The following is a 25,809-nucleotide window of genomic DNA, read 5'->3' as shown; positions in this document are numbered from 1 at the left end:
CCACAGGTTACACTGAGAAAACAGCAAAATGAAAGCAAGCCTGTGACTAGTCTTATAACTGGTATTCAGTATCACCTGCCAAATTTCAGACCACTGCAGCACTTGAGCTTTAAGGAAAAGAGAGATTTACAGGTACCACGAACTCAAATTCATGCATGAATTGTAGAGAGGCCTCCTTACTTACAACTTTCTATGCAAGAGCAGGAAAAAGATACACATACAACAGAATATGTTTGTTGGCATGACTATGCCTATGACTATGAGTATGCCAACAATTCCTGTTAATCACAGTTTATACTAACAGCACTTCTTCAGTAAAACTGTGATGACATTCAACCTTCTGCCAGCACAGCAATGACAAATACGTAGTAACCATCTTTGATATTACTATGTTTACAAAGATATACAAGCAAGTACGCTTAGTCTGAAAAGGTCCTCCTACATTATAACAGCCAGGGAACTGTCAGTAACAAGAGTAGAGAGAATAACCTTTTCTGCCTTCTACATACAAAATGTTAAAGTCTTAGAAATATTGGCCAAGAAGCCGTAATCCTAAAGAATGATTCAGTGGTATCCACTGTTTTGAAATAGTAACATCTTTTTAATCTGGTCATTAACTGTTTTTACATCATGTTTCTACTTGGGTGTTTAGTCTTCTAGCTGAGCACCCAAGGAATTTTTAAATAGGCATACATTTTAACAAACCAGAGTTCAAAAAAAAAAAAAAAAAAAAAAAAAAAAAAAAAAGGGCCTACTAGTTTTCAAAAATTGAGGTAGAACAACTTCTACTCCCTTAGATACATGAGTTTACTTTGAAATAAATGTTACTAAGTTCTTAAAGAATTACTATTTTTGCTTGGAAAAATAAAAGACACGGTATTTCAAAACACTAGTTTATGCAGAAGAAAATAATTTCATGTCATATAACTACTCTGCAACTATTTTTCCTCCCATCTTGGGTCTGTTTCTGCTTGTAATGTTCTTCTGGCCTACCAAAGGCTTATAATTGTGACAGAGATAAAAATGCCTATTAAAAAAACCAACAACTATTAACTACTGTGAGAATAAACTGGAGAAACAGATGGCCACGTAGGGGAAGCAGAAACAATGAACAGGAGAGGTTCTGCTGCTCACTTTGTTCCTCCACACCAAAGAAGGTATGCAAGAGAAACTACAAAGTACTTCTGAAGTAATGTAACTGTACAGGGAAAATTGTCCTCAGAAGCATATGTTACCATCTTAAACCAAAGTTTCTGTGTTCTAAACTTGCACGTAACATTATGTAAATGAAAGTCCTCTATATTCATTATGCTCCTCCATACTATTTCAGATGCCAATGGCATTCACTCCCTTTCCCTCCTCCTCAGAAACTCTTCTAAAAAGAAACATTTAAAAGTAAAATGCTTAAAATTGCTAATCTGAGTAATACAACATTCTCAACAGCTATCGGGCAGATTTCAGGTATAGCTGAGAAATTAAAACGTGAGATGAAACACTGATTCAGTTCAACCTAAAAGTATGAAAAACCCTCATTTCAAAAAATACCAACACCCAGTCACCCACTGCCTCATTTGCTTAGAACTCAATGGCAGGCAATATCAGCATTTAGTTCAGAGAAAGACATTGATGACCAGGTAAACCACTAACAAGGTAAGGAAAAGAGAAACTTGAGAGCCAAAACGGGAAAGTGCAGGTCATTCTATTGGTTTCTTTTCTTAAACATGAACTACCTTTAATGAAGGATTGATTTACACAATGGACAGTGACAGAAGTACAGCTTACTGACACAAGGCACAGCAGTAGATTGGTTACCATGAGAAAGGAAGATTGTACTGCAGTCAAGTACACAAATATGAGCTGCTATTTTGTCTGCACCAGATTCTGAACATTAAACAGAGAATGGTATGTTTATGGATAAAACTTGTAGCGACTACTGATAACCGATTTATTTTTTGACTGCAGAACTGGTGCTAGTAAGATCGAAGTTGATACTCTTCATTGTTGAGGAATGGCTGCAAGTGGCTGAAACTAACAGTTCTTGTGCAGTAATTTTGAAAGGATGCTTCTTCAAAAACACCATGCACTTTGAGTTAGATAGCCAGTACCCAAATTCCACGTTTAAAAGCAACATTTCTCTTCCTGATCAGCTATACCAAAAAAAATACTCAGCAGAAGGCGTAGTGAATCTAGGTACACATTACCAATCATTTATATCAAAGAAAAAAGTGGTTAGATGATACAATTCAACATGCTCTGAACTAAAACTTCCAAAGAACATTGTTAGATGGATGACTAGTAGTATACGAAAATTAACAATGATGAATTCAGCCCTTTTGATAGGGATAAGGAAAAATAAAAATGAAAAGTATTAAAGTTACAGGGACATATCCTAGCTTAACAGTTTGGAAATAAATTTGTATCTGACAAAGCTACACTGAGATGCCCTTGTCATGATTTCATCACTGACAACAATTTTCACATACTCAGTAACTATAATCATTACAGAAATCATAGAATCCTTCGTAGACTCAACACTATGCCAACTACACAGACAGCAAAGCATGTATGCTCATACTCCACCATTAAAAAAAAAACATTAATCACCACACATTTCTGAAAACACAACATTGTAGGATATATGTGGGCTGCAGAAACAGCTGAATTTTACCTACAGCCATACAGTAGAACTTCGATGGTGTTTACAAAAAACAAAAATGTCACGACCTGATTCATGCACATAGTCACACCTACACTTGGTGCATACTGCATAGGGTCACAGAAGTATAACAACAAGAGTCCCCTCTTTAACACATATCGGGGGTCTCGCATACCTCCAGCAGTGCAAGAAGTAAAAAAAACCCTCACATGCTGAATCTGGAAACTATCAGATGCAACTTCCTTAACTTCTGTCTGAGCAGAGTAAGGTATGAGGAAGCAAGATGGCACATCCAGCTGCACCTGAGGCCTGTCAGACACTGGCAACGGCAGTGTGGGGAGCTGAATGAGCCCCGCTAGGGCCAAATCGCTCTTGCTGAAATCCCAACTCTAAGAACTTATTCAAGGCTGTGCAACTGCTGTAGCTACGCCAACTCCACGAGAAGACATCGTCTCCCTTAAAATACCAGATTCAGCACCCAGAGCCCACATTTTTTGGCCTACAGTGGCTAAACTGTACTATCAAAATAAACACCACATGTTACTGCTCCTATAAAACAGGCTCCAAACCCATTCTAGTGCAAAGCAACGCAATAGCAGAAGTCTGGCAGCAAGGCCTTGCCAAACCCGAGATCTCTGCTCACGAACGTCTGCATCTGATTGCAGCAAGTAAAGCAATGAGCCACACCGAGCACAGACTGAAATCTGCAACTTTTAAATCCTGGCCCTGGAGACCCTGGAAACGTGAAGTCCCCCACTCCTACTCATCCGTGGCTCAGTCAACTCTGCAAAGGCAGACAGGCCCAAGTGCAGAGAAATACTACAGAAGGTGTCACAGAGGATAACACCGAGGTGCAGACCGTGTCGGAGCCTTACCTCCTGGATCCGCCGGCGGGCCCGCTGCAGTACCTCCTCATAGCCTTTCTGCCGCAGCTCGCTCAGGCTCTCGTAGTACTCCTCAGGGTCGTCGGTCTCTGTGAAGAGCACCTGCGACAGGATCTTCCATCCGCACGTGTCCAAGCTGTGCACCAGGTAGACCTGCAGCCGGTAGCATAGCGCGTCCATCTCCTGCTCCGAAAGCTCCGGCGCCCCGAACAGCACGGTCCACATGCCCGAGGGCTCCTCGGGGAAGGCGGGCAGGTAGGGCTCCAGCTCCGAGTTCACCGAGCACAGCTGCTGGTGCACGGCGCGCAGGTCCTGGAAGGAGAACAGCCCGGCCCAGCTGCACTCCTCCCCTGCGGGCTCCGCGTCGGGAGCGCCCGCCTCGGCCGCCTCCTCCCTTCCCAGCTCCAGCACTTCCATCTCCTCGGCGGCCGCCTCCGCGCCCCGCGCCGCCCTGCGCGCCGGGCCAGCCCTGGAGGATCGCAGCGGGCTGCCGGGCAGCGCGTCGGCCCGCTCGGCGCGGGGCAGCAGGGCGGGCTCGGCGGCCCTACGCGCCGCGGGGCTGGAGGCCTTGGGGGCGGCGCGGGCCTCGCGGGAGCCGCTGCGCTGGCGCTGCGCCGTGCGGTTGTGGCAGGTGATGGCGAACTTGCCCTCGATCTCGTTCCAGGCCACGATGAAGACGAACTTGTGCTTCTCCCGCTCCTGGAAGGCGTGAGGCCTCACGGCCACCCAGTCGGCCTCCAGCGTCTCCTCCAGCGCGAAGGCGGACATGGCGCCGCGCGGCCGCCTCCCCCCGCTCCGCTCCCGTCCCGTCAGCCGCCCCCGCTCGCCGGCCGGCCGGCAGCCCGCAGCCCTCGCCGCTCACCGCCCACCGCCAGCCATCTTAGCGCGGGGGGGGCAGGGAGGGGGAACGGCTTGCGATGCGCGGGCTGGGGGGGCGATGCTCCGCGTCCCGGCGCGGGAAGAGGACGGAGAAGGGCTGCCGGCAACCACACGGCCGAGCTCACGCACCGCCACTGCCGCGGCGGACAATGCCCGCTGCCCCCACTCAGGTACTGCCGCACGTCACATGGGGCGGGATCTGTTTACAAGCAGCGGCGGCGCTGCGGCAACTCAACGCCGCGCCCGCCGAGCTCCGCCCCCCGCCCCGCCAATCGCCTTTCCCATTGGCTGCTGACGCGCTTGCCCCGCCCCCCTCGTCCCTTCCCTCGGACGTACAATGCGGCCGTTGAGGCGCGCGCAGGGCGTGATGGGAGGGGCACGTGCCACTTCTGTGCCTTCTGAGCTGAGGTTGGGGGGCCGGGGCGGGCGCTGCGCTGCGTGCTGGTGTGGCCTGTCCGGCTCAGCGCTCGCAGCGCTGGCTGAGGCCTCCGAGCGTATCGCATGGCGCGCCACTCTCAGGGAGCTGTCGGCCGCGCTCCTGGAAGCGTGACTGACAGCAGCGCTTATCCGGACGTGATCCGAAGGAGAGCTATCGCTAGGATCTCGTTGCCCTTTGGGATATTCTGTTTCACTCTGTGCATAAACTTAAACAAAAATGCATCCAAAGATACTTGCTTCGGAAATATAATAGGCAGTGCGTTGAGCCGCCTGTGATCCTGCTGTTCCGTTGCCATTTAGGAATGGGGGAATAGTTTTGAGTTTATCGAGAAGCAGGGTGAGTCAGGGGCTCTGCCTTTTCCTAAGGTTATTGTGCTGACTGGCGTCCTGTCCTTGCCGGCTGCAGAGCCTGGGGAGAGCCGCCGACAATCCAGCCGTTCTCTGGTCATTAACTGAGCAACCTCATGGTCAGGAGGGTCACACGTTGAATACCAAAAGTAACAGCTGTTAGAAAGGAAATGATAGCTCAGAAGCCGAAGGAAAGGACAGAAGTGGGTTCTGCTAATGGTGATGGTGTGTGCTTTACACCTCAGAGAACAGCATTCTTTCCTAGTGCTGTAAGTTTCAGCGCAGATCAAAACATCTGTGAAATTATCAGAAAGATTTGATTATGTGCAACATGTAAGTGTCAAAGCAGGCCAATGATAATACGTTGGTGAATAAACTATATTTTGATCGTTAGATATTCAGAAACAAATTTGCAGAGGATGATAGAATATAGCAATCCAATTTTGTCATTAGAAATGCATGAAAGAAAAATTAAAATAATGCAGATGTGGTGTTGCTGTGACCCCAGGAGGATGAACCACGGCCGCGCCGGAACGATCTTCTTAAGATGCCGATGCAAGGACTCAGAGAGACATCAATATGATTATGCAGCTGAGCCCACTTTATTGCGCAGGTTACATACTTTTATACCCCTTGAACATATGCTATTTTTAGAATAATTGTTAAGCAGTGGTTCTTGCTCTGTCCTTGCAAGATAAGTAGTGTCCAATTAGTTCTTCTTTTCCCACACATACCAGGGCCATCTGATTCCACCGCAAACTTAACTCCCTCATCGTTGCCTGGTCAACGGTGCACTACTTCTCAAAATTCAGTGATCTGAACATGCTGTTTTGTTCGCACTGCTACAAGGATAAGCACACACAACCTCCTTTCCCAAGCCAGTTCTCCACAATGTGGGTCAGTCTGCGTGTATGTATATGCACATAAACACAGGCCTAAGAAGATTAAACATGGATTCAAGATTTCTCATCAGCCAAAGATCACAGTCCTAGTATTTCAAGTATGCTATTCAAAGGCAAGATCTTTGAAGCAATTGTGGCTGTTCTCAGATAACAGGATGAGCCATTAGAATTTAAAGCAGATATTAAGTAAATGCATTTGGGGAGCTGGATGAAAATTAGTCTGAAATTTGATAAGTTTCTGATAGGCTTGTTCTAATGCAGCAGAAAGCTGTGCAATCAGGTCTCAAAAGCTATTGTGTATTGCCAATGTTGTACTTAGGGAAAAAAAAATAAATGCGAGGAAATAGCAACTTTTCAAAATCACATTATTAAGGAACACAGAATAACCTTTATAGCAACTTCTTTATTGTTGGACACCCATAACTTGTCACTCAAAAATACAAAGGGTAGGCTTTCCTGATTTTGTTGCTTTGTTCTTAAGACCAACTGAGGGAAATATATCAATGAACAATACCGAGTAAAACAGCAAAAAATGAAAATGATTTCTTAAAGACTAGGAATTTCCTTCTGAACAAGGGTTCTGGTAGAGTCTACTTAAGAGGAATGTTGCCAGCAGGTTGAGGGAGGCCACACCTGGAGTGCTGTGTCCAATGCTGGCTCCCCAGTATGGGAAAGTCATGGGCATACTGGAGGGAGTTCAACAGCAGGCCGTGAAAATGATGAAGGGCCTGGAGCACCTCTTCAGAGAGGAGAGGCTGAGAGAGCTGCCCACCCTACAGCTTGGAGAAGACTTAGCAGCATCTCATCAATGTCTATAAATACTTGAAGTATAAAGAGGATGGAGCCAGACTCTGAAAAGAAGTGCCAGGACAAGAGGCAATGGACGTAAATGGGAACACAGGAAGTTTCTGCTGTGCATCAGGATGTGCTTCTGTACTGTGTGGTCAGCTCAACACTGACATAGATTGCTCCAAGAGACTGTGGCATCTCCATCCTTGGAAATAGTCAAAATTCACTTGGACATGGTCCTGCTTGAGCAGGGAGGGTGTACCAGATGACTGCTGGGAATCTGTTCCAGCCTCAACTATTCTGTTATTCTGTGCTCTTCTTCACTGGTAAGTAGTTAGATAGCACTTGATGAGCCTGGCCCAATTAGCTTGTCTTGTGGTTGATTTCCACAGTTTAGAAAAGTGAAAATTTTGTGGTAACTGAGACAACTGCTGGGGAGTGTCTGTCTTCTAAGAGAATTTGACTGCCTGGAGAGAAATGAGCTGCCACACTTCAGAGCGCATGGATCCCATCACTTAACTGGAAACCACGTATGAGAGACCTAGTTAACCTTATTAATGGAGATACTGGAAACAGGTACTCAGTCAACAAGCTAGATTATTATGTTTCAAAGAGCCAAAGGTTTCTGAGTGCCACAAGCATTCTACTGCTAGTGAGCTGAAATGTAAGCTTGGGACTTTAATTGATGTCGTTATTTTTTTTTAAAGAATCGGGTCAAGCGCCAGAACTTTTATACAGGGAGTACTTTGAGTCATTGCTATCCCTGGGCAGGCTCCAAGCAGTGATTTTTAATATGATTTTGGGTTAGTGAGCCAGTGATAAATAAACTTCCACAAGTTTCTCTGTACTTATTTTCTGCCTTGCAGTTTCATTTACCTGAGCCAGTTCTCGGACCAGCCAATTTTCAGACATGATCTCAGTTCAGATTGGTGTAGGGAAAACAAGGAAACTTCAGAATCAGAATTCAGCAGTGAAGGAGATGGACTGAAAGCTTCTCAGCTGCATTGACTGTAGACTGCTTAGGAGTACACAGTACAAAGGCTGGTAGCAGTATGAAACCATATGGAATTGCATGTATGTACTTGTGCATGTGTAGGGTGGGTTAGTAATTTCCTGTCATAAAAGGTTGAGTCCTCCGTGGATGGAATAACCCGTGGTCTCATCCAATGCTGTCTAAATTGTCATCTGCATACTGATGTTATGAACAAGGAGAGAAATACTCCCATTACTGTTTATACAAGCATTCCAGTGAATGTGTGATTCCTACAGATTGCTTCAGGCTGAAACACTGTTCTGAATTTGTATCTTTGAACACCTTGGATAAACTAGTTCTGGGTTAAAGCATTTTTTGAGAGAACAAGGTCTCATCTGGACCTAATCTAAAGTTTAATCAATTCCAAACTGTAATATGTATTATTAATACTGTATGTATTGTAATATGATTTCTGTTCCTATACAAGACTGATGTGATCTCAGCTGTACCATGCTTCACTGTAGCTGAGATGGAGAGTGGAAGATATTCCTTAGCATGCTTCGAAGTGCTGTAGCAGTGCAAGTATCTTTGTGTCCTGAAATTGCTGTTAAGTAATGTGTTAACACAACTATTGCAGATAAGCATTTGTAATAGGTTTCTGTTTATAGTGTGATTTTAACTTAATGTGGGGAAGCCAAGTAGAATTGTCTGTTGTTAGTGGGAGTCTTTTTTTTTTTTTTTTTGGCAAAAGTTCAGGAGTGTTTTTCTGGAGTATGTATGTGTGAAGTGAGACTAGAAGCTGACTACATAAAAGCACTATTGAGTATGTGATGGCTTAGTAGCACTCATTCATTAAAATTCCCATTAAAAAAATCACACTTTCTGTTAATAGTTTTATCTGTGCTTGAAATTCTGAAAATGTCTAATCTTAGCAACTTTGATGGAAGAAGAATTTTGGGGTAGTTTCTAAATATAATGAATTGCATTGTGCAGGGGAAAAAAGTATACAGCAGTATATGTAATAGTCTGTCCATTCTATAAAGGAAGACTAAATATTTTTTATATTTATGCTGGCTCCAAACTGGAGAATTTTCTGCAACCAAATATTATTGCAGTTGTAGACCATGTGGAGTTGTTACTGCATGGTAAACTTTACAAACGTGTGATTAAGTTGAACTGCTGAGAAAACCCAATACTTTAAATGCAAATCAATCTTTCCTTGAAAGGAATCATTCATAAAAGCCAATATTTTCTCTCTAGCCAAATGGGAAGACTTATGCACTTAATTTGTTTAAGTGACAATGGCGAATTACATGTTGCTAATGCTTACGTTTCCCTCCCTGGAATCTGAGATGATATAAAACCTGTTTTCAAGTTAGATGTGCTGTTATAGTTGGAAAATTCTAATTTTAACTAGAGTTTGACTAAACTGTCTGAAAGTAGTCAGTAGTCTCTGTGGCAAATAAAAAGACATGTGCCATAAGAAACATGGTTGGACCAGTCTCGTCTTTCAGGCTGGGTGAGTTGGGAATGATGGTGTTTGCAGCCTCTCTTCAGTGGTTTACAAGGTACTTCTTCAACTTGTTTGTTTACAGAAACTATATTCTTATGTGCTCCACCCAAGTATATGGCAATAAAGAAAATGATCCCGATGACAGAAAGAACAATTAGTAGTTTTGAAAAAGCGATTTTTTTAAAGTTGAAAGTGCAGAAATTCAAGGAATATTTCTAACTTTTTTTCTTTCTCAGATTTAATATTTTATAATTAAAGATAATTGTACCAATTGCCTAGAAGTTGTATTTTCTTTGAGGACAAGAGTGAAAAATTCCAGTCTGAAATACTTTGATAAATAAAGAAAATGCTTTCTTGGCCCTGAACACAGTGTGTGAACAAGTGCAGCAATATAAAGACTGTAGTAGAGCGTTGGAAGCTATTATTCAAGGAAAAAGGAAGCAATAGGTATAGCCACATCCACAATTTAACTCAGTCAATCAAGAACATTTGTAAGAAGGCAGGAAAAGCCCCAAACCACAGAACAGGCATTGATTTATAACAGACAGAATACCTACATGTAGCTAAAAAAAAAAAAGGAAATTATAGTTCCTGCAGTAGTGAATACAGTCTGCCTTCCGATTGATCATATCATATGAAAAGAAAACAATTTAGATGTTTTTAAGTGGCCTTAAGAATTTCCATCTTCTTGGTGTCTGATTTACAGATAAAGTGATAGACTGTGAGCCTAATCTATCTGCAGGATCACATAAGGCCTACACTAAAATACTTTGATTGTATGGAAAAATATTTCTCTGTGGATTTCTGGCTGACTTTTGAATGAAGAAAGTGTGTTGAAGACCACTTAGCTTTTGGTTTAGTGTGTGATCCTAGAACTTCCCATAAACATGTAAACCACTCTTCCTTCGGTCTAAAAACTGGGTCCTCCATGAGTCACTCTTACTTCCAATACGTTTCCAGGCCATCTGATCCCTCAGAGATTCTGCAGAACTCGTGTCATCATATTATACACTGGCTGAGATGAGCATAACAGACTATTGTATGCAGAGCCAATGCTGTATTTGGGTCACAATTGGATGGTAAAATTTCTAAATATATTCTTTAACCAGCTAAGAGTAGATTGAGTAATGGGAATATTACTCAGTAATGTCTTAGCTTGAATCTGATGAGTTTAATCTACAGAGCTGTCAAAAATCTCTGCCAAACCAAGAAAATACCAGGATTTCTTTGCACTGTTTGTAATTTTCGGAGTTATCTAACCAGACAGGGAGTTCTGCCTTCTGAGATGAGATTTCAATCATGACAACACCTTGAGGAAGTGACAGGAAATTTGTCCTTAGTTGTCCAACTACTTTCTCTGTGTTGATTAAGTTTTGAGAAAATGTGTATGGTGTAAGTAAATAGTACATCTGATAAATGTCAATTTTTTTAGTTTTTCTGTTAGGTGGTAGCTCTTTCCCAGTGTGATCTATGGATAAAACCTCTTGAAAAATAATCATAAAGTAAATGATAGTGCTGTAATAATGAAGATTATAAGCTTAGTCAATTATTGAATTGTCTGTGACTTTTAAAAATCACAGGGACACGGTTAATTTTTGTTAGTTTGTTTTAGTTTTTCAGCAAAACATTCTGATATTTACCATTCTGCTCCTCTTTCATGCAGGTCAGGGAAGACCATAGATACTTATGTTTGGCTTATTTATTCACTTACTGTCTTAAGGATGCTAGTAGGTTTTGAATTATTTGCTAGTTTCAACACAGAAACTAGCTAATGTCCATTCTATATGTAATCTGCCTGAAGCTTCAGCTACACTGTTCTTAACTACCCAACTTGCTTTTGTTAAAAGACACCATGTAAACGTGCAAGTTTTAGTCATAGGTCTGGCTTCAGTGTAGTTGCACTTAATAGTCTTCAAAGAGCGGTGTCTCAGAAAATATATACATTCGTCTTCAATTACAGCAGGGTATGCTGATGTGAAAGGCAGAGTTGGGGCAGAAGATAAAACACAAGGCCGAATAATGTCTGTATTAACAGACTTTGGAACATAAAAAACATTAGGCTGGTATGATTTTTACTAAGTATGGAGTATTTTCCGAGGCATTATGAAAGTTATCTCCTAATAACATGCAAGTCAGCAGGATAGAGAGAAATTTAAAGTCTGAACAGTTTTTGAGCAAAAAGAATTACTGATAGCCACTACTGCTTGCCAGATATGTGTTGCAGCAGTTTGGGGATCCAGTGAGACTGGAGAAAGTTCAAGAAAGGGAACAGCCTGATGAGTAAATAAATATATACTAGTGAGAAAGTCTTATAACAAAATTCGCCAGAGCACTCTGGAAATAACATCATAAAATAGAATAAACTCAGCTTATGGAGTGAAAGGTCATAACATTGCTGCTGATGCTATAGGAAGCCTGAATTCCAAGTGTCCTCATCAAAGAATTTTAGGAGGAGACTCCTACATCTAAGAGAGCTTAGGTGCTCTCTTGTGTGTGTCAGTGGAAGACTTGAGACTTAGCCTCCCTTTTGTAACTGTTATTCTGATTAAGCTTTTCAGGGGAAATGCTGGGTATGAGAGGTGATATATGGACATAAGTACAATTGAAGCTGCTGCATGGTTGAGTCTGATCCCTTTACTCAGTATGGGAGAAATAGATGGTATCTTCATCTGATTCCAAATTCAGCTTAATTGCCGTGTGGTCCCACTGGCAGCACTGAGGAAGGGAAGCAATCCTTGTAGAAAGAAGTCTAAAGCTTCTGCTGTTGGACCTGTGTACTACCCTGTGAGAGGTTAAATCCCTCCTTAAATCTATGTGATCAGATTTCAAAGAGTAGCAAAGTCCAAGAGGGATTTTGTACACAGCTGTAATTTGTAGTTTAATTGAGAGTGATAAAGGAAAGGTGAGTTTTCTTTCTTCTTTAATGTCACTGGACAATATTATTTGGCTAGCTCCTGTGTTTTCATTCTGCATTGAAACAGCAAAGTTCATGGATGTGGGATGAGATAGAGCATGATGTTACATGCTATTCTGTATCCAAATCAATTTCAGCATTCATAGAAAATGGTTGTGTATCTGATTATTTTATTACTATTATGATTGTTAAATAGCTGGTCTGAAAGCGAATCAGGTTTGTCAAACAAGACAAGCAGCTTTTATTTCTAAAAATAAATATTTTTCCTCTTAAGTATTACCTCAGATCCTTTTCACAAAAATTCATGTTCTGATTGTGGGACCTTGAGAATGGGAAGCAGCACTCAAATCATTAATGCACAAATATGTTTTCAGGCAAAAATAGCACGTAGACTTTTTAATTGAAATCAGAAGGTTGCATGTGTCAGATTTTATGAAGAAGATTAACACTGCTATTCTCTAGCCTGTTTGATGAGTCTTACTGTTTTCATTCTAACATTTATGCCTTAGGCAAACAATTTATACTATGAGCAATAGAATATTCAAAACTATTTCCTTACAGATTTATGTTCCGTGTGGTCTGTTCAACATAGTAACCCACCCTATGCTCCTATGACGTGCCACCCCATCTGAGTAAGCATCAGTATGAGCAATTACTTGCCCAAAGCTATCTTAATATTATTAAATACGTATGTACGTTGGTCAGTCAGCTGACACAAAGTATAAGTTGTGTATGTATATGCATAATGATTTATTTATTTATTTATTGAGACTTGTAAAAAATGTGTTCATCCTTCGGCTCTTTACCAGTTTAATCAGATGACCTCTTTAGGTGCCATTCAACCTGAATCATTTTGTCATTCAGCATTGCCAAAATTAAGTTATGTTCGGACATGTAAGCAGTTGGATTCATCCAACCTGAATTATTTTGCAATTCAATACTGATTTCAAATTTGATTAGAACTGGACAGAATGTTCAACTATTCTAAGACATGGAGTAATTGAGGCACAAAGTGTTGGTGACTGTGGAAGCCTTGATTTCGCACAATATCAGGCTACTGTAGCATTCCAAGCAATGGGCTCTGGGACTGGCTCTTCTGTTTTGCTAACTCACGCACTGCTTCTCATATTACCAAGGTTTACTTTCAGCATCTGTTCAGAAAATTTTCTCCTGACATTACTGAAAGGAAATGTAATAAGTCTGTGATCTCCTATTAGATTTTAACATGATGTAAGCCAAGCCAATTCTCATTACAGTAATGTATATTTTTAAGATTGTGGTCTTATTTTTCTTTTAGAGAAGAACAAGACATCCATAGGAATGGTTTTTATTAATGACTTTTCCTGTGTTTGTCATTAGTCACCAGCTGACACCTTTTCCAGTCAGTCTTTATTCCTAGAATTGCATCATGCAACAAATACATCTTGACATTCTTTGCTGTTGATGCAAGAACTGAACAGGTCTGAATCGTTATTCAGGTTCCTGTTTTAAGTTCCTGTCATCATCCTGTGGCAAATCCTTTCTGTTTAATTGTTATATTTTGTATGTTTATTCCTTCTGGATATATCTTGGCTGTCATAACCACAGTTGTAAAAAATGCAAGATTAACTACTAAAAACAAGGGAAAGATAGATCTTTTAGTAGAGAAATACAGATAAGGGAAAAAGTGTTCTTCTTCAAGTATTGTTAACTGAATTCTATCTGTAGGTCTTTGCTGTTTTTTTTTTCCTTTACACTGTCTACAAGATCCTTTCTGATAGTAGAAGAATGCTTGTTTTCTTAATGATTATTTACTATTTGTTGAACACTGAAAGTTGCCCCTGTTTATTTTTCTTGCTGATTCATTGTTTGCCTTACCAACACAGCAAATTAAGGAGTGCATTGATCTGCTTATTTAGAGTATCACACATTCTGCTTTAATTAACAGCTTTTGTGGCTTAGAATAAATTGTCAGACTTTAACCTGTCTTTTGATCATTTTCAGCAAAGGTTTTGATATATATCTGCTGACAGAAACGCAATATTAAAGATCCTCATTTGCTGTGAATAAGTCAAATCAGCTATAACATACTCTGATTTTATTGGGTACATCAGTGGAGTTCAACATTTCAGTGAGATACTCATCATTTCCTTCTGATAATGGAGATATTTCACTGGTCACTGTGTTAATTCCTGCTATCAGGTGAATTTGTTCAGCATCCCTTCATTTAACTTTCACTTAAATGAAAGTTTTCACTTCAGTACTACCAAGTGTATTTATGTGGCAATTAAAAATGTTTCTTTTACTGCAGACCCTGTTTTTACTTGGTTGAAGTACAAAAGCACTAATGCTGTTTCGGTCATCTGAAGTATAACTTCATTGTAGGTGATTTGTAATTCATTATTACAGCTATCAGAATGTGTTTTCACAGTTCCTTTAAATCTGCAGTGTTATGATACTAGTATTTTACAAGTATGTATGTACTTCACTTCACTTCTTTGAATTGTCTCACTGACCTGAATGGAACATCTTCCATTCCAGGAAGTCTGGCCAAGATTTCACATAAGCTATTTGTCCAGACAAGTTTGCAGTCAGAACAAGCAGTAAGAAGCTGATGAAGGGATATGGGGAGAGGCAGATACAAAGAGGGCATCTATAATGGGGCCATAGGTGGTGGAAACATATCTCCTTTGTTAAACAATTACCAAGAGCCTAGCTTCATTGTGATTTGACCACAGCTTTGATGTGTCCGCAGGTAGGCGTCTTGGTAACTGTGCATAAATGGGATGACAAATCATGCCAGTACTGTGGGCCAGAATTTTGAAGGCAAGAATGTGAATGATCTGAAACATAAATTATCTGAAATCATCACCAGTATTAAATACTGTGGTATTTAGCATAAAGGACTGCCTTTCAGCTTGTTAAGAGACCTCGGAGAAGCAGCAACTTTTTCCAAGGGGTAGCTCTGATGGTGGGAGCTCCTAAGTCAGTGGGGATAGGGAAGTAACCCAAGGAGTGGCAGCTGAGCAGTGAGAGGAGAAGCACTGGAAAGAAGAAAATAATGAGGAAACAATGGCACAGTGTTTATGGAGTCATCTGTGGGGGATGGAGAGGCAACAGTGACATCCTGTATTAATTAGAAGTTTTAAGCCTGTTTTACTGGAACAAATGAGTCAGGAGGGTCAAAGGTATTTATTTATATGACCCACTGTACAGTACTGAGTAGTTAAAGTGCGGACATTCAGAGATAACTAAACATCTTGCAGCAAAAACCCACATATAAAATAAAAACCCAGAAGATTAAACCTTTGTTAGCTACAAATAAAAGTAAAAAAGAACATGGAAAATGGTTGAGAGAGATTTTATCTACATCTCTTATTTCCTTTCCCAATAGCTGCAGTAGTCACTGCTGGTTTTGTTTTGTTTCTTATAATAAGGAAAGATGTTGTATTTGGCAGCCTTCTAGGTAGTATTAAAGATGGTAATAACTGCTCTTTTTGGATGAAAAAGAGGTTAAGATAATGAGCCAGAGCTGCTGTTATTACTGCTACAGTAAAAGCCTGAATCTGCCTTTTCAATGATAAATTAAGACAAGTACACACAAAAGGATACGGGGGAAAAATGCCAAATTAGAAAGTGTACCTTCTGTTTCTTCTCCTGACTTTTTTACAGCATCGTTGCTAGAGGAGACTAAGCACAGTAGCCAGTGATTTGGCTAACCTGTACAGGCAGTGAACTGTTTGAAGGCATTGCTTTCCTGTTTTAAACTTACTTCAGTGCTGCCAAGAAGAGTGTTCCAGCTAAGGCATGAGCTGGAGAAACAAGAAGATGTACACTGGGGAAGCAAAGGGACACAAGTGAAGAGAGATGACAGCAAACCCCTTTGTCTTCCAGCCCAGCATTTGCTGAAGCTGGCAGAAGTGGCAGCGTCATGTGTGTCCTGCCTTTGGTGCTCCTCTTGTCGAGATGTTTCTTAGGGCTGAATGAAGGAGACACAGTGTGGTCATGGTTGATCTGTTTGCCACAGCTTTCATGGTCCTTGGTGGGTACTTAGAAACCTTTCTAACCTTAACCCTTTCTGACTTGTACAAATAGTGCTGTTTTACAGCCTGCTGCCTCTGTGCAATGCTGACATTTCCTGGATGTCTTTTCCCAGTCTGTACTTCTTTCAGGGCATGTGGCTTCAAACGTCAGGCAATCTGAGCTGCTGTTACTATTATAGTTTGACAGACACACATAGCTCTTCAAATACCATTATTTACCATGCTACTGGCTATGTTTTCCTTAAAGAACCATTACACTTTTAATTGAGCTGGAGTGGATACAAGGGTATTCATTAACTAGCCTTCATTTATTATATTTTTTCTTATCTTGGGAGGAAAATACAATTTTGTAAGGATATATATATTTCATTTTAGGACCAGAAGACACCAGTGTTCAAAACAGTTGTCTGACTGTACTTGGGCAGTCCAAACCTTTGTGCTTCTGCTCAGCCAGTAATGCATGTTCTCTTAAGCAACACCTACTGATATTTTGCATCATACAGCCTTCTTAGTAGTCCTCATCTTTATTGTACGATTTCAGATTAACCCTATATCTTCATACCAATTGCACTGGACTTTTGTGTTTGGGACTTAATATTTCATTGAGACCAGAGTCTTGGGGAGAAGCCAAAGCCCTACATACCCTTTGGTTTGCAGTCAAAGAGATTTAAATAAATTTAAAAGATGTGAAGAAAACCAAACACTATTTTTTTTTTTTGTATGTTATTGCCCAAGAAGCATTATTTGGTGCCTGGATAAGGGATAGGGGGTGTTTGGTAAGTATATCTTCAAATGCCTCAAAAGAAGCATTTTCTGCTATGGAGCCACCTGAATCCACTTTTACCACAATGTGTTCTGTCAGTGTTAGGAGATACAGCCTGGAAGGATGTGGAAGGTGCAGCTGTAGAGGGATAGGAACTGCTGGGTGCGAATCTGCAGTGATGAGTTTGTGGCAGACAAACTGATTGCTCAGCAGTGCACTCTAAATAGCTTTGATGGACTGCTGTCAATGAAATAGGTGTGATGTACATCAAGGAAAAATGTTTAAAAATGTGGGTTATACTGTGAGACAAGTGCATTCTCATGGTGATGCACTGCTACAGTTGTGAAACACTGAGACCCTTGGGCAGGAAACCGTAGGCGTAAAAGATGAACCTAACCTTTCAGAGGACCACAGCAAGAGATAAGCAGCAGTTTTTGTTTCACATTTTCCTTATGCTCTACTTGGAACCTTGATAAACTTGAAAGGTGGGCTCAGGTGAACCTAATGATGTTCAGTGAAGCCAAGTGCAAGATTTTGCACTTCAGCTGGGGCAATCCCAGATATGTATACAGACTGTAAGAAGAACTCCTTGAGAGTAGCCCTGATAAGAAGGACTTAGGGACTTAGTTGATGAAAAACTTGAACATGAGCCAACAGTGTGTGCTTGCAGCCCAGAAGGCCAAAAGTACTGTAGGAGAGAGAGGTGATTTTCCCCTTCTACTCTGTCCTTGTGAGGCCCCATCTGGAGTACAGCATCCAGGCCTGAGGCCCCCAGCACAGGGAAGATGTGGAGTTGTTGGGGAGGGTCCAGAGGAAGGCCACTAAAGTGATCTAAGGGCTGTAGCATCTCTCCTGTGGGGACAGACTGAAGGAACTGGGCCTGTTCAGCTTGATGGAGTGAAGGGCAAGTGGAGCCTTCCAGTATTTGAAGGGATTTTGTAAACATGAGGGAAATCAACTTTTTACACAGGTAGATAGTGATAGGACAAGGTAAAATAATTTTAAATTAAAGGAGGGAAGATTTAGATTAAATAGCAAGGGAAGACTTTCTCTTACAGGGTGGTGAGGTGCTGGAACAGGTTGTGCAAAGAGGTTGTGGATACCTCATCCTTGGAGTTGTTTAAGGCCAGGTTGGATGAAGCCCTGGGCAGCCTGATTTAGTGCATGATTTAGTGGGTGACAATCCTGCCTGTGGTGGTGCACTTGGAACCTGATGATCCTTAAGGTCCTTTCCAACCCAAGACAATCTGTGATTTGTTCTATGATACTTTCCCTGTTTTTTGTATTCCTGATTTGGTCATTAATTTCCTTTAACTCCATCACTTGGATTTTTGTTGTTTGACCTTTGGGTGTCCCCAGTTACTATCTAACCGCCCTTCTGAATTAAAAGCCGGATTTTTTTCTGCCACTTTTATTCCTTAGAATACACAATCTGACAAAATTGTATTGAAGTTTTGACTATGTTTTCCAAGTTTAAAATTGTTTTCTCCCTTTTTCATGACTATATATTTGATAGAGACAAAGAAATACTATCTTCTTATCTTCTTCCCTCAAAAATTTTTAAAATTTAAACCAAAGCAATAGTGTATGTGCCTTTATCTTTCGCTAGCTCTGCTTTGTATGCATTTTATTTCCATTCTCTGTCATTTTGCAATTGGCACTTCCAATTGCAAGGCTATTTCTGATTTTTAGTTACAATTCCCAGTTGCCATGACACCTTCTGTAGTCTCTTGATTCCCATATGGAGTCATCTCCATGAAAGCGCCATCATTTACAACCTCCTGTAAGCTCTTCCAACAATAGAAGGTGAATAATATTCTGAGTAAGTTCCAATATTCAGCAAGTACATGGGGTTTTACCTTAACCAGAGTAGCAGCACAGGTACTGAAATACAGTATAATATTTGAGTCCAGTTGAATCACTTCAATGTCTCTTTTTTTTTAACATTTTTTTCTGCACGGTAAAAGAAGTTAGGAAAATTGTGCTATTTATTTAATATATGTGTCATATTCATTTTCCAGTATAGTGAGTTCATTCAACAAGAACATCACAGAATCACAAGGGTTGTTTGGGACCTCAAGAGATCATCAAGTCTAACCCCCTACTAAAGCAGGAACCCTACAATAGGTCTCACAGGTAGGCAGCCAGTCAAGTCTTGAATGTCTCCATAGAAGGAATCTCCAGTCTCATATCCAGTCATATCCAGTCTCCACTTTCAGTCTTCATATGGGAGATGCTCCAGGCACTCAATCATCTTTGTGGCCCTCTATTGGACTTCTTCTAGGAGATCTCTGTCTTTTTTTAACTGGGGAGCCCAGAAATGTGCACAGTAGTTTAAATGTGGGCTCATCAGGGCAGAGTAGAAGGAGAGGATCACCTCCCTTGACCCCTGGCCATGCTCCTTTTAACGCACCCCTGGATACCATTGACCTTCTTGGCAACAAGGACACACTGCTTGCTCATGGCCGGCTTGTCCAGGTACTTCTCTGCAGAGCTCCTCTCCAGCAGGTCATCCCCTCACCTGTACTGATGCATGTTGTTATTCCTCTCCAGGTGCAAGACTCTACACTTGCACTTGTTAAACTTCATCAGGTTCCTCCCTGCCAAACTCTCCAGGCTGTCCAGGTCTTGTTGAAGCTGTTGACACAGCTTACAGGTGTTCTAGCCACTCCTCCCAGCTTTGTATCATCAGGAAACTTGCTGAGGGCGGACTCAATACATTCATTCAGGTCACTGATGAAGATGTAGAACAAGGTCGGATCCAGAACCAACCCCTGGGGAACACTGCTAGTTATAGGCCTCCAACCAGACTCTGCTGCTGCTGACATCCCTCAGAGCGCTTCCAGTCTGCCAATTCTCAATCCACCTCACCATCCACTCATCTATGCCACATTTTCTAAGTTTCATAATGAGGATGTTGTTTCATAACAACATCAACTATTCTCACTAATGCTGTTAGTCCATGGAATTGTGTTTGCTTTCTATCGGTTGAAATGGGAAAGAAGCAGGGTAGAGAAAGATGGCAGTATGGAGGATTGCTGTCATCGCTGCTGAACTGCAACCCATTTTTGGACAGCAATCTAATACAGGCTTAAAAGCACAAAAGTGACACTGTGCAACTCTTATAAACCAAGTAGTTGAAGGCATTACTTATTTCAGTAGCGTACATCCCACACCCAGAAATTAAACTTGCTGCAGATACAATCCAGATTACCTCTGATTTAAGACTTTAGTTCTAAAACCCTTACAGCATCCCTAATTTTCTACTATAACATTGTTTCCTCATTTTGGTATGAATAGTTAATCTGTTTGGGAGGAGTCTTGGGATATTTCCTGTAAAAGAAGAAACTGAAAATGCAGTTAGGTATTTTTAAATTCAATCCTGCGCCTTTATAGTAACAAAGTATTTCTCTGAGTATATCTGCATTCAGGTCACATGGACACATTTCTCTGTTCTCATTTCCAATCCTCCCTCAGTACAGACAGCCCAAAAGCTCTTACTTACTTTAGGTTTGCTCATGGTCACGTTCCAGCTGCTGTTTCTCTTCTTTTTTATTTTTTGTGACTGTTGATATCTGTAAAGTTTCTCTTCACTGCTCTGCTACACACATATATTTTTGCACATATTCTCAAGCATGCCTGCACACACACACTGTTCTGCACTCAAATCAATCCCATATGCCCACACTGTTTCCCACACACAGGGAGAGCCCTTGGGACCCTGGAGCTAGCGGCTGTTGTGCCCTCACTGTGGTGAGTCCCTGTGTGACTGACTTGCTTCTATTTTAGCCATCCTTGAACAGAGGGGTTTCTCTGTAACTTGTTCCCTGAAACAGGATGGATAGAAGACAATTATCATGCCCAGAAACCTCAGCTAAGTAGTTCAATTGCTCACAGACCAAAGACACACTCAGTGGAAATGTAGTTGATAGATAGTGACAGATTGTGGCTCTGTTGTTCTGGAGATGGAACTGTTTGTGACTGAGCAGTATGTGTTTCTGAAAACCAAGGTGTGAGTTTTAACTGAAGAGTATCTATTGTCTTTTATTTGCATACCTTCACAGTCACTGTTAATTGGTTTACTTTGAATGTAGGAACTTATACTTCTTGTGAATGCGGACTGCTGAAACATCGCTGTAGAGATGTAGGAGACCTAGTAAACAGAAGGTTTATTTCTACTTTTGCATATGCATTTTCTGGAATTGCACTAGATTGTCTAAACTCCACATATTTTAATGACATTTTAAGTAAAATTTTTAGCTTTTCTAGTTTGTCTTGCCACTGAATGTCTAGCTAAATCTGATCAATATTTTCCTTATGCAAGTCTGAAATTTTTATTGTAATACAGGCAGAATGTCCAAAGAGTCCAAAATTACTTTGTTAATTTTTCTGTTTTTTTCCCGGTTTCAATTTTAACTTTAGAAGTGGAGAAAATGATCACAAGCTGTGCCAGCTAGGTCACATTTGGAAGAATTTTCTTCATGGAGAGGGTGGTCAGCACTGGAATGGACTGTCCAGGGAAGTGGTGGAGTCTCTGTCTTGAGAAGTGTTTAAAAGTTAAAAGTTGCCTGGATATGGCACTAAGGGACACAGTTTAGTAATGGGACCCTGTGGGTCAGGCGGAGGGTTGAACTTAGTGATTTTGAAGGTATTTTCCAACTTAGAAGATTCTAGAATCTTAGAAGAAGATTCCATCCTTCTGTCATTTTGTATGTTCTTCTCTGCTGGATCCCTTATCTGCCAGCTTGTATTTGTGACACACAATTGGAAAGCATGTTGAAAGTTTTCCTTCCCTGACAGAAAATTCTCCTTGTGGCTGTGTTTACCTCTTCATCTGGCTCACAAAGAAGTACTTTGGCCCGTGCAAGTTACCAGTTAGCTTGAAACTGGTTAGACAAGAAATCATTCAAATAGTTTTATTTCCAGGGGTTTAACAATAGTGATAAAATGCATATTGATTTTTGGTGCAAATCTTACTTCCTTTTGATAAAAAGCAGCTCAATACCTTTCATGTTGTAAGGGCCCCAAAGCTGAGAATGGGTGGGTCTGTGTCACCAGTGCTGAGTGTAGAGGGACAATCACTTTCCTATGCAAGCTGCCCACGTGATTTCTAATGCAGACCAGGATGCCATTGGCTTTCTTGGCCACCTGGGCACACAGCTAGCTCATGTTCAGCAGGCTGCCAACCAGAACTACCAGGTCCCTTTTTGCCGGGCAATTTTCCAGCCACTCTTCCCCAGCTGTGCACCACTGCATGGAATTGTTGTGACCCAAGTGCAGCGCCTGATGTTTAGCCTTGTTGAATGCCATGCAACTGCATGCAGCCATTGATGCACCCATCTAGGTCCCTGTGCAGATCCCCCTACCCTCATGCAGATCAACACTCCTGCCCAACTTTGTGTGTCATTAGTATTTCCAGGCTGTGTTCATAATACATGGTGATTTAGGATAAGACTGTAGTCTAGCCTGCTTGTGTAGTGAATGCAAAAATGTTTAGGGTGCTTTCCTTGTTCCCAGTTGCTGCTACCAGTACAGTGTATGGAGTATGATACATACAGGTGGTAATAACAGATGATAAGAACCGGAAGACTGTGGATACACGATAACACAGTTCCTAGCTACTGGTGGTAATGGTAGCTATGTGCTGTTCCAGTCATGTTGCTTCCGTCAGCTGAGATGGAAATGGACTTTTCAAGTAGCAGGGAGAATTTTTCCAGAGACCTGGGCCCTTTGGTAGCATCATGATTCATGTTCTTGTAGCAGAGTAAATTGTGCTTAGCACAAATCTTGGCTACTTTGATCTCAGACTTGCAGGGATTTGCCTGTTCTGAACAGAGAAAGTCAGCTTTTATGTGATCCTGAAGTATTTCAACTAGCAGCTGTCCTTCAGTCTGTTCCACACCTCAGTGTAGCATCGACATCGCATTTCTTCTGTCCAGCTATAGCAGCCCTTTACTGACAATGGATTCCTATACAAAGAAAATTATTTCTGTAAAGGTGATTCTTCTTGGAACAACATGGACATGTAGTAGCAATGAAATGTACACTATTAGGTAACAAGACTGCATTGTGGGTTATCATCATTTGCTTTCCTGTTAGTGCATTCAGAAAGAAAGCTATTAAAATGAAACCTCATTGAAATGTCAGTGAGAACACAATAAGGATTTGGGTATGACTGGCATCTGGCTCCACAGTCACTGTACTGTGGAATGGAAGGATGCAGGTATGTGAGGGAAAATGACTAAGAAACAAAATTTTCCAACGTTAGTGGTCTGCTGGAGGGGCCACTGTCTGATTCCAGCACCAACACTGAGTGATTCAAACTTATTCCTGTCATTTCAAGTGCAGAAGGGTTAATTAATAGCTGAGATCCAAATGGATCATCCTGACTGGATGTCTTAGCTGATAGATGTCTCTCACTGGGAAGTTTGAATCTATTCTTGTTCTTAGCACACCTAATGTAAAGAAATGCTGCAATTCTTTATTTACATCTTTTCCTGCAGCATTTTAAAATGTATTTGATACTTTTTCTGCTTGTTTCTGTCACTGTAGATTTTAAAGTCCCCAGTCATGATCAGTAACAGGCACTATCCCAAAGTATACCAAAACAGTCCTGAATTCACTCTCAAAACTCCCACTGCTGAAAGGCCGTTTGTACAGGCAGACATTTGTGCCAGCAGTAAGATTCTTACAGGACTGTCTCCTAAGACAGCAAGTAATACATCAAGTGGAATTAAAAAAAATAAAAAAAGAAGAACCAGTGAAATACAAGCAGTTTTACTATAGATTTGTTTCTATTGTTAATATAGTTGGAGATGTTCATGGAATCTAAAGGACTGCATTTTTTGGCTACAGAATGGCAAGCTGTTTTATGTATGAGCTGTATGTAATTATATTGAAAACAAACTTTGCTTCGAGAACATTTTTGGCTCTGCTGCGCAATAACACAAAGGGCCTTTGTTTTGCTCTCAGCAGAGTTATTTATGTATTGCAAAGGACTTACTAAAGGACAGTTTCATCTGATGGTATTCACGCACTAACTCAAACTTTGATGTAGTGACTTAAGTTCATATAAAACACAATTATTAATATTATCTACTAGACAAAGATGTCTGAAGTGAGAAAGGGACCTGATCTACAGATTCAGACCTGGAAGAGCACTGCAGAGTGGGGTTTGAGATCCAGGGCTTTGAGTCAGCCAGAATGGAAAATGTGACAAGAGGCTTTGCATAATTCACATCAATTATAATCATCTTCAGTTGAACTGAAAATGAGGCTTTTGGTCTCTTAAATGGAAAAAAAATGTCTCAGAGAGGAGAGAGAGCTAACTGGCTGTTGTGAAGAGAATCACAGAGTAAAGCGTTTGTGTGAACATCTGCCAGAACCTCCTGTAGGACCTTAGAAAGCAGGACAGGGGGACTGCACTTTCTCTGGCACGCCTGAAATTGTCATTACATTAAAAGATTACTTACAGAAATTCTACTACTCCACAGTTTATCCTAACTAACCTGCAGGAATTGGGAAACATCTACCTACAGCCTTCTGTTTTACTTCAAGCAAAATGTGGCCTTAGAAAAGCTCTTTGGGCCATATTCAGGACACTTGGTCTCAGTACGAAACCTTTGGTTTTGCATCTTCTGTGGCATCTGATTTCAGTAATGCACTCAGAGGTTCAGAGCTCTATTTCTACAAGACAGGAAAACCCCATAGCACTGTGGAGGAGTTACTTATGATAGCAGAGTTAACTTACGTGAATATATCTGAATGTAGCTCTTGTTCTTTCTTTTGCTGTGATTTCCCACCTGTAAGATAGGTGGTTGGTAGTTGTTTGCCCCACTGGATTCTTGTAAAATTCAATACTTTATAAGACTATGGAGCACTGAAATATTGCAAAAAGGGAAGTTACATAAATGCAATTCAATTACATAAGCTTCTTCTTATGAACTGCACTTTCATTACCATAACCCTCTGCTACATCCTTGTTGTTTATGTTATTAGTGGTTGCAGGGTCTAGATGTTATTTCAGATGAGGAATCCCAGTCTTAATATTTTTTACTTGGAGAATAATTTTGTTTTGATCATACAAACTGCTTGCAGGTCACATTGGCTCTTTCCATAGCTGCAAACACTAAGTGTTTCTAAACTTTGGGGCCAGCTTCCTTAAGAATTTAAGAATTTCTGAGTTTCCGTCTTTTCCATTTCCAGGATCAGCTAAGACCTCAAGCTATAATGTACTGTAAATTTTATTGTCACTGTTTTGGAAATGACAGCAAACACTGTTCAGAGGGAAAGGGAGGTACATGGGCCCGGCTCAGTGAGTAAATAGACCAATATGGCATTGTCATTAGGTCTTTGTTTAGAAGGTATTCCTTGACTCCATACTAGTGATGTCAAGGAAGATTTGATTTCATTATTAACCCAGAGGAGCAGATTTTCATCTGAGTGATTGATGACATTGTTCCATTGCTTCTTTTAGAAACCGCTGAGGGGCAGAAAGTTTTCACATGGAAAATATGTCTGTCTTTCACTTTTAAGGAAATACTGAGCTATGAGTATCATACATTTTATTATTTTAATGAATTCCACGCATCAGCTCATTGAAGATTATAACAAATATGTCATTATATGTTCCTGCAGATGAATATGATTTTTTAGCTGTTTTATAGAAGATTGATTTACGTGTTCCCTATTACAGGAAAAATAAATTGAAGAATGTCCTACCAGACAT

At 41.0% G+C, this 25,809-nt stretch overlaps 2 protein-coding genes across 2 annotated transcripts in view; one reads left to right on the top strand and one right to left on the bottom strand.

The window, feature by feature from the left end:
• Window positions 1–4,341, bottom strand: part of JMY (junction mediating and regulatory protein, p53 cofactor) — a 63,410-nt gene extending 59,069 nt beyond the window's left edge. Inside the window, exon 1 of the mRNA XM_065739778.1 lies at window positions 3,532–4,341. Coding sequence (XP_065595850.1) covers window positions 3,532–4,308 — 777 coding nt within the window. The 5' untranslated portion in view covers window positions 4,309–4,341. The remainder of the gene's footprint in view (window positions 1–3,531) is intronic.
• SERINC5 (serine incorporator 5) overlaps window positions 1–25,809 on the top strand; it is a 510,096-nt gene that overhangs the window by 444,648 nt on the left and 39,639 nt on the right. The window lies entirely within an intron of this gene.

Source organism: Cyrtonyx montezumae, unplaced genomic scaffold (genome assembly GCF_038088225.1).
Source record: "Cyrtonyx montezumae isolate F1298 unplaced genomic scaffold, pur_monq_1.0 scaffold_25, whole genome shotgun sequence".
Taxonomy (NCBI): domain Eukaryota; kingdom Metazoa; phylum Chordata; class Aves; order Galliformes; family Odontophoridae; genus Cyrtonyx; species Cyrtonyx montezumae.
The sequence above is the reverse complement of the archived record's forward strand: the minus strand, read 5'-3'. Positions and strand labels throughout refer to the sequence as shown.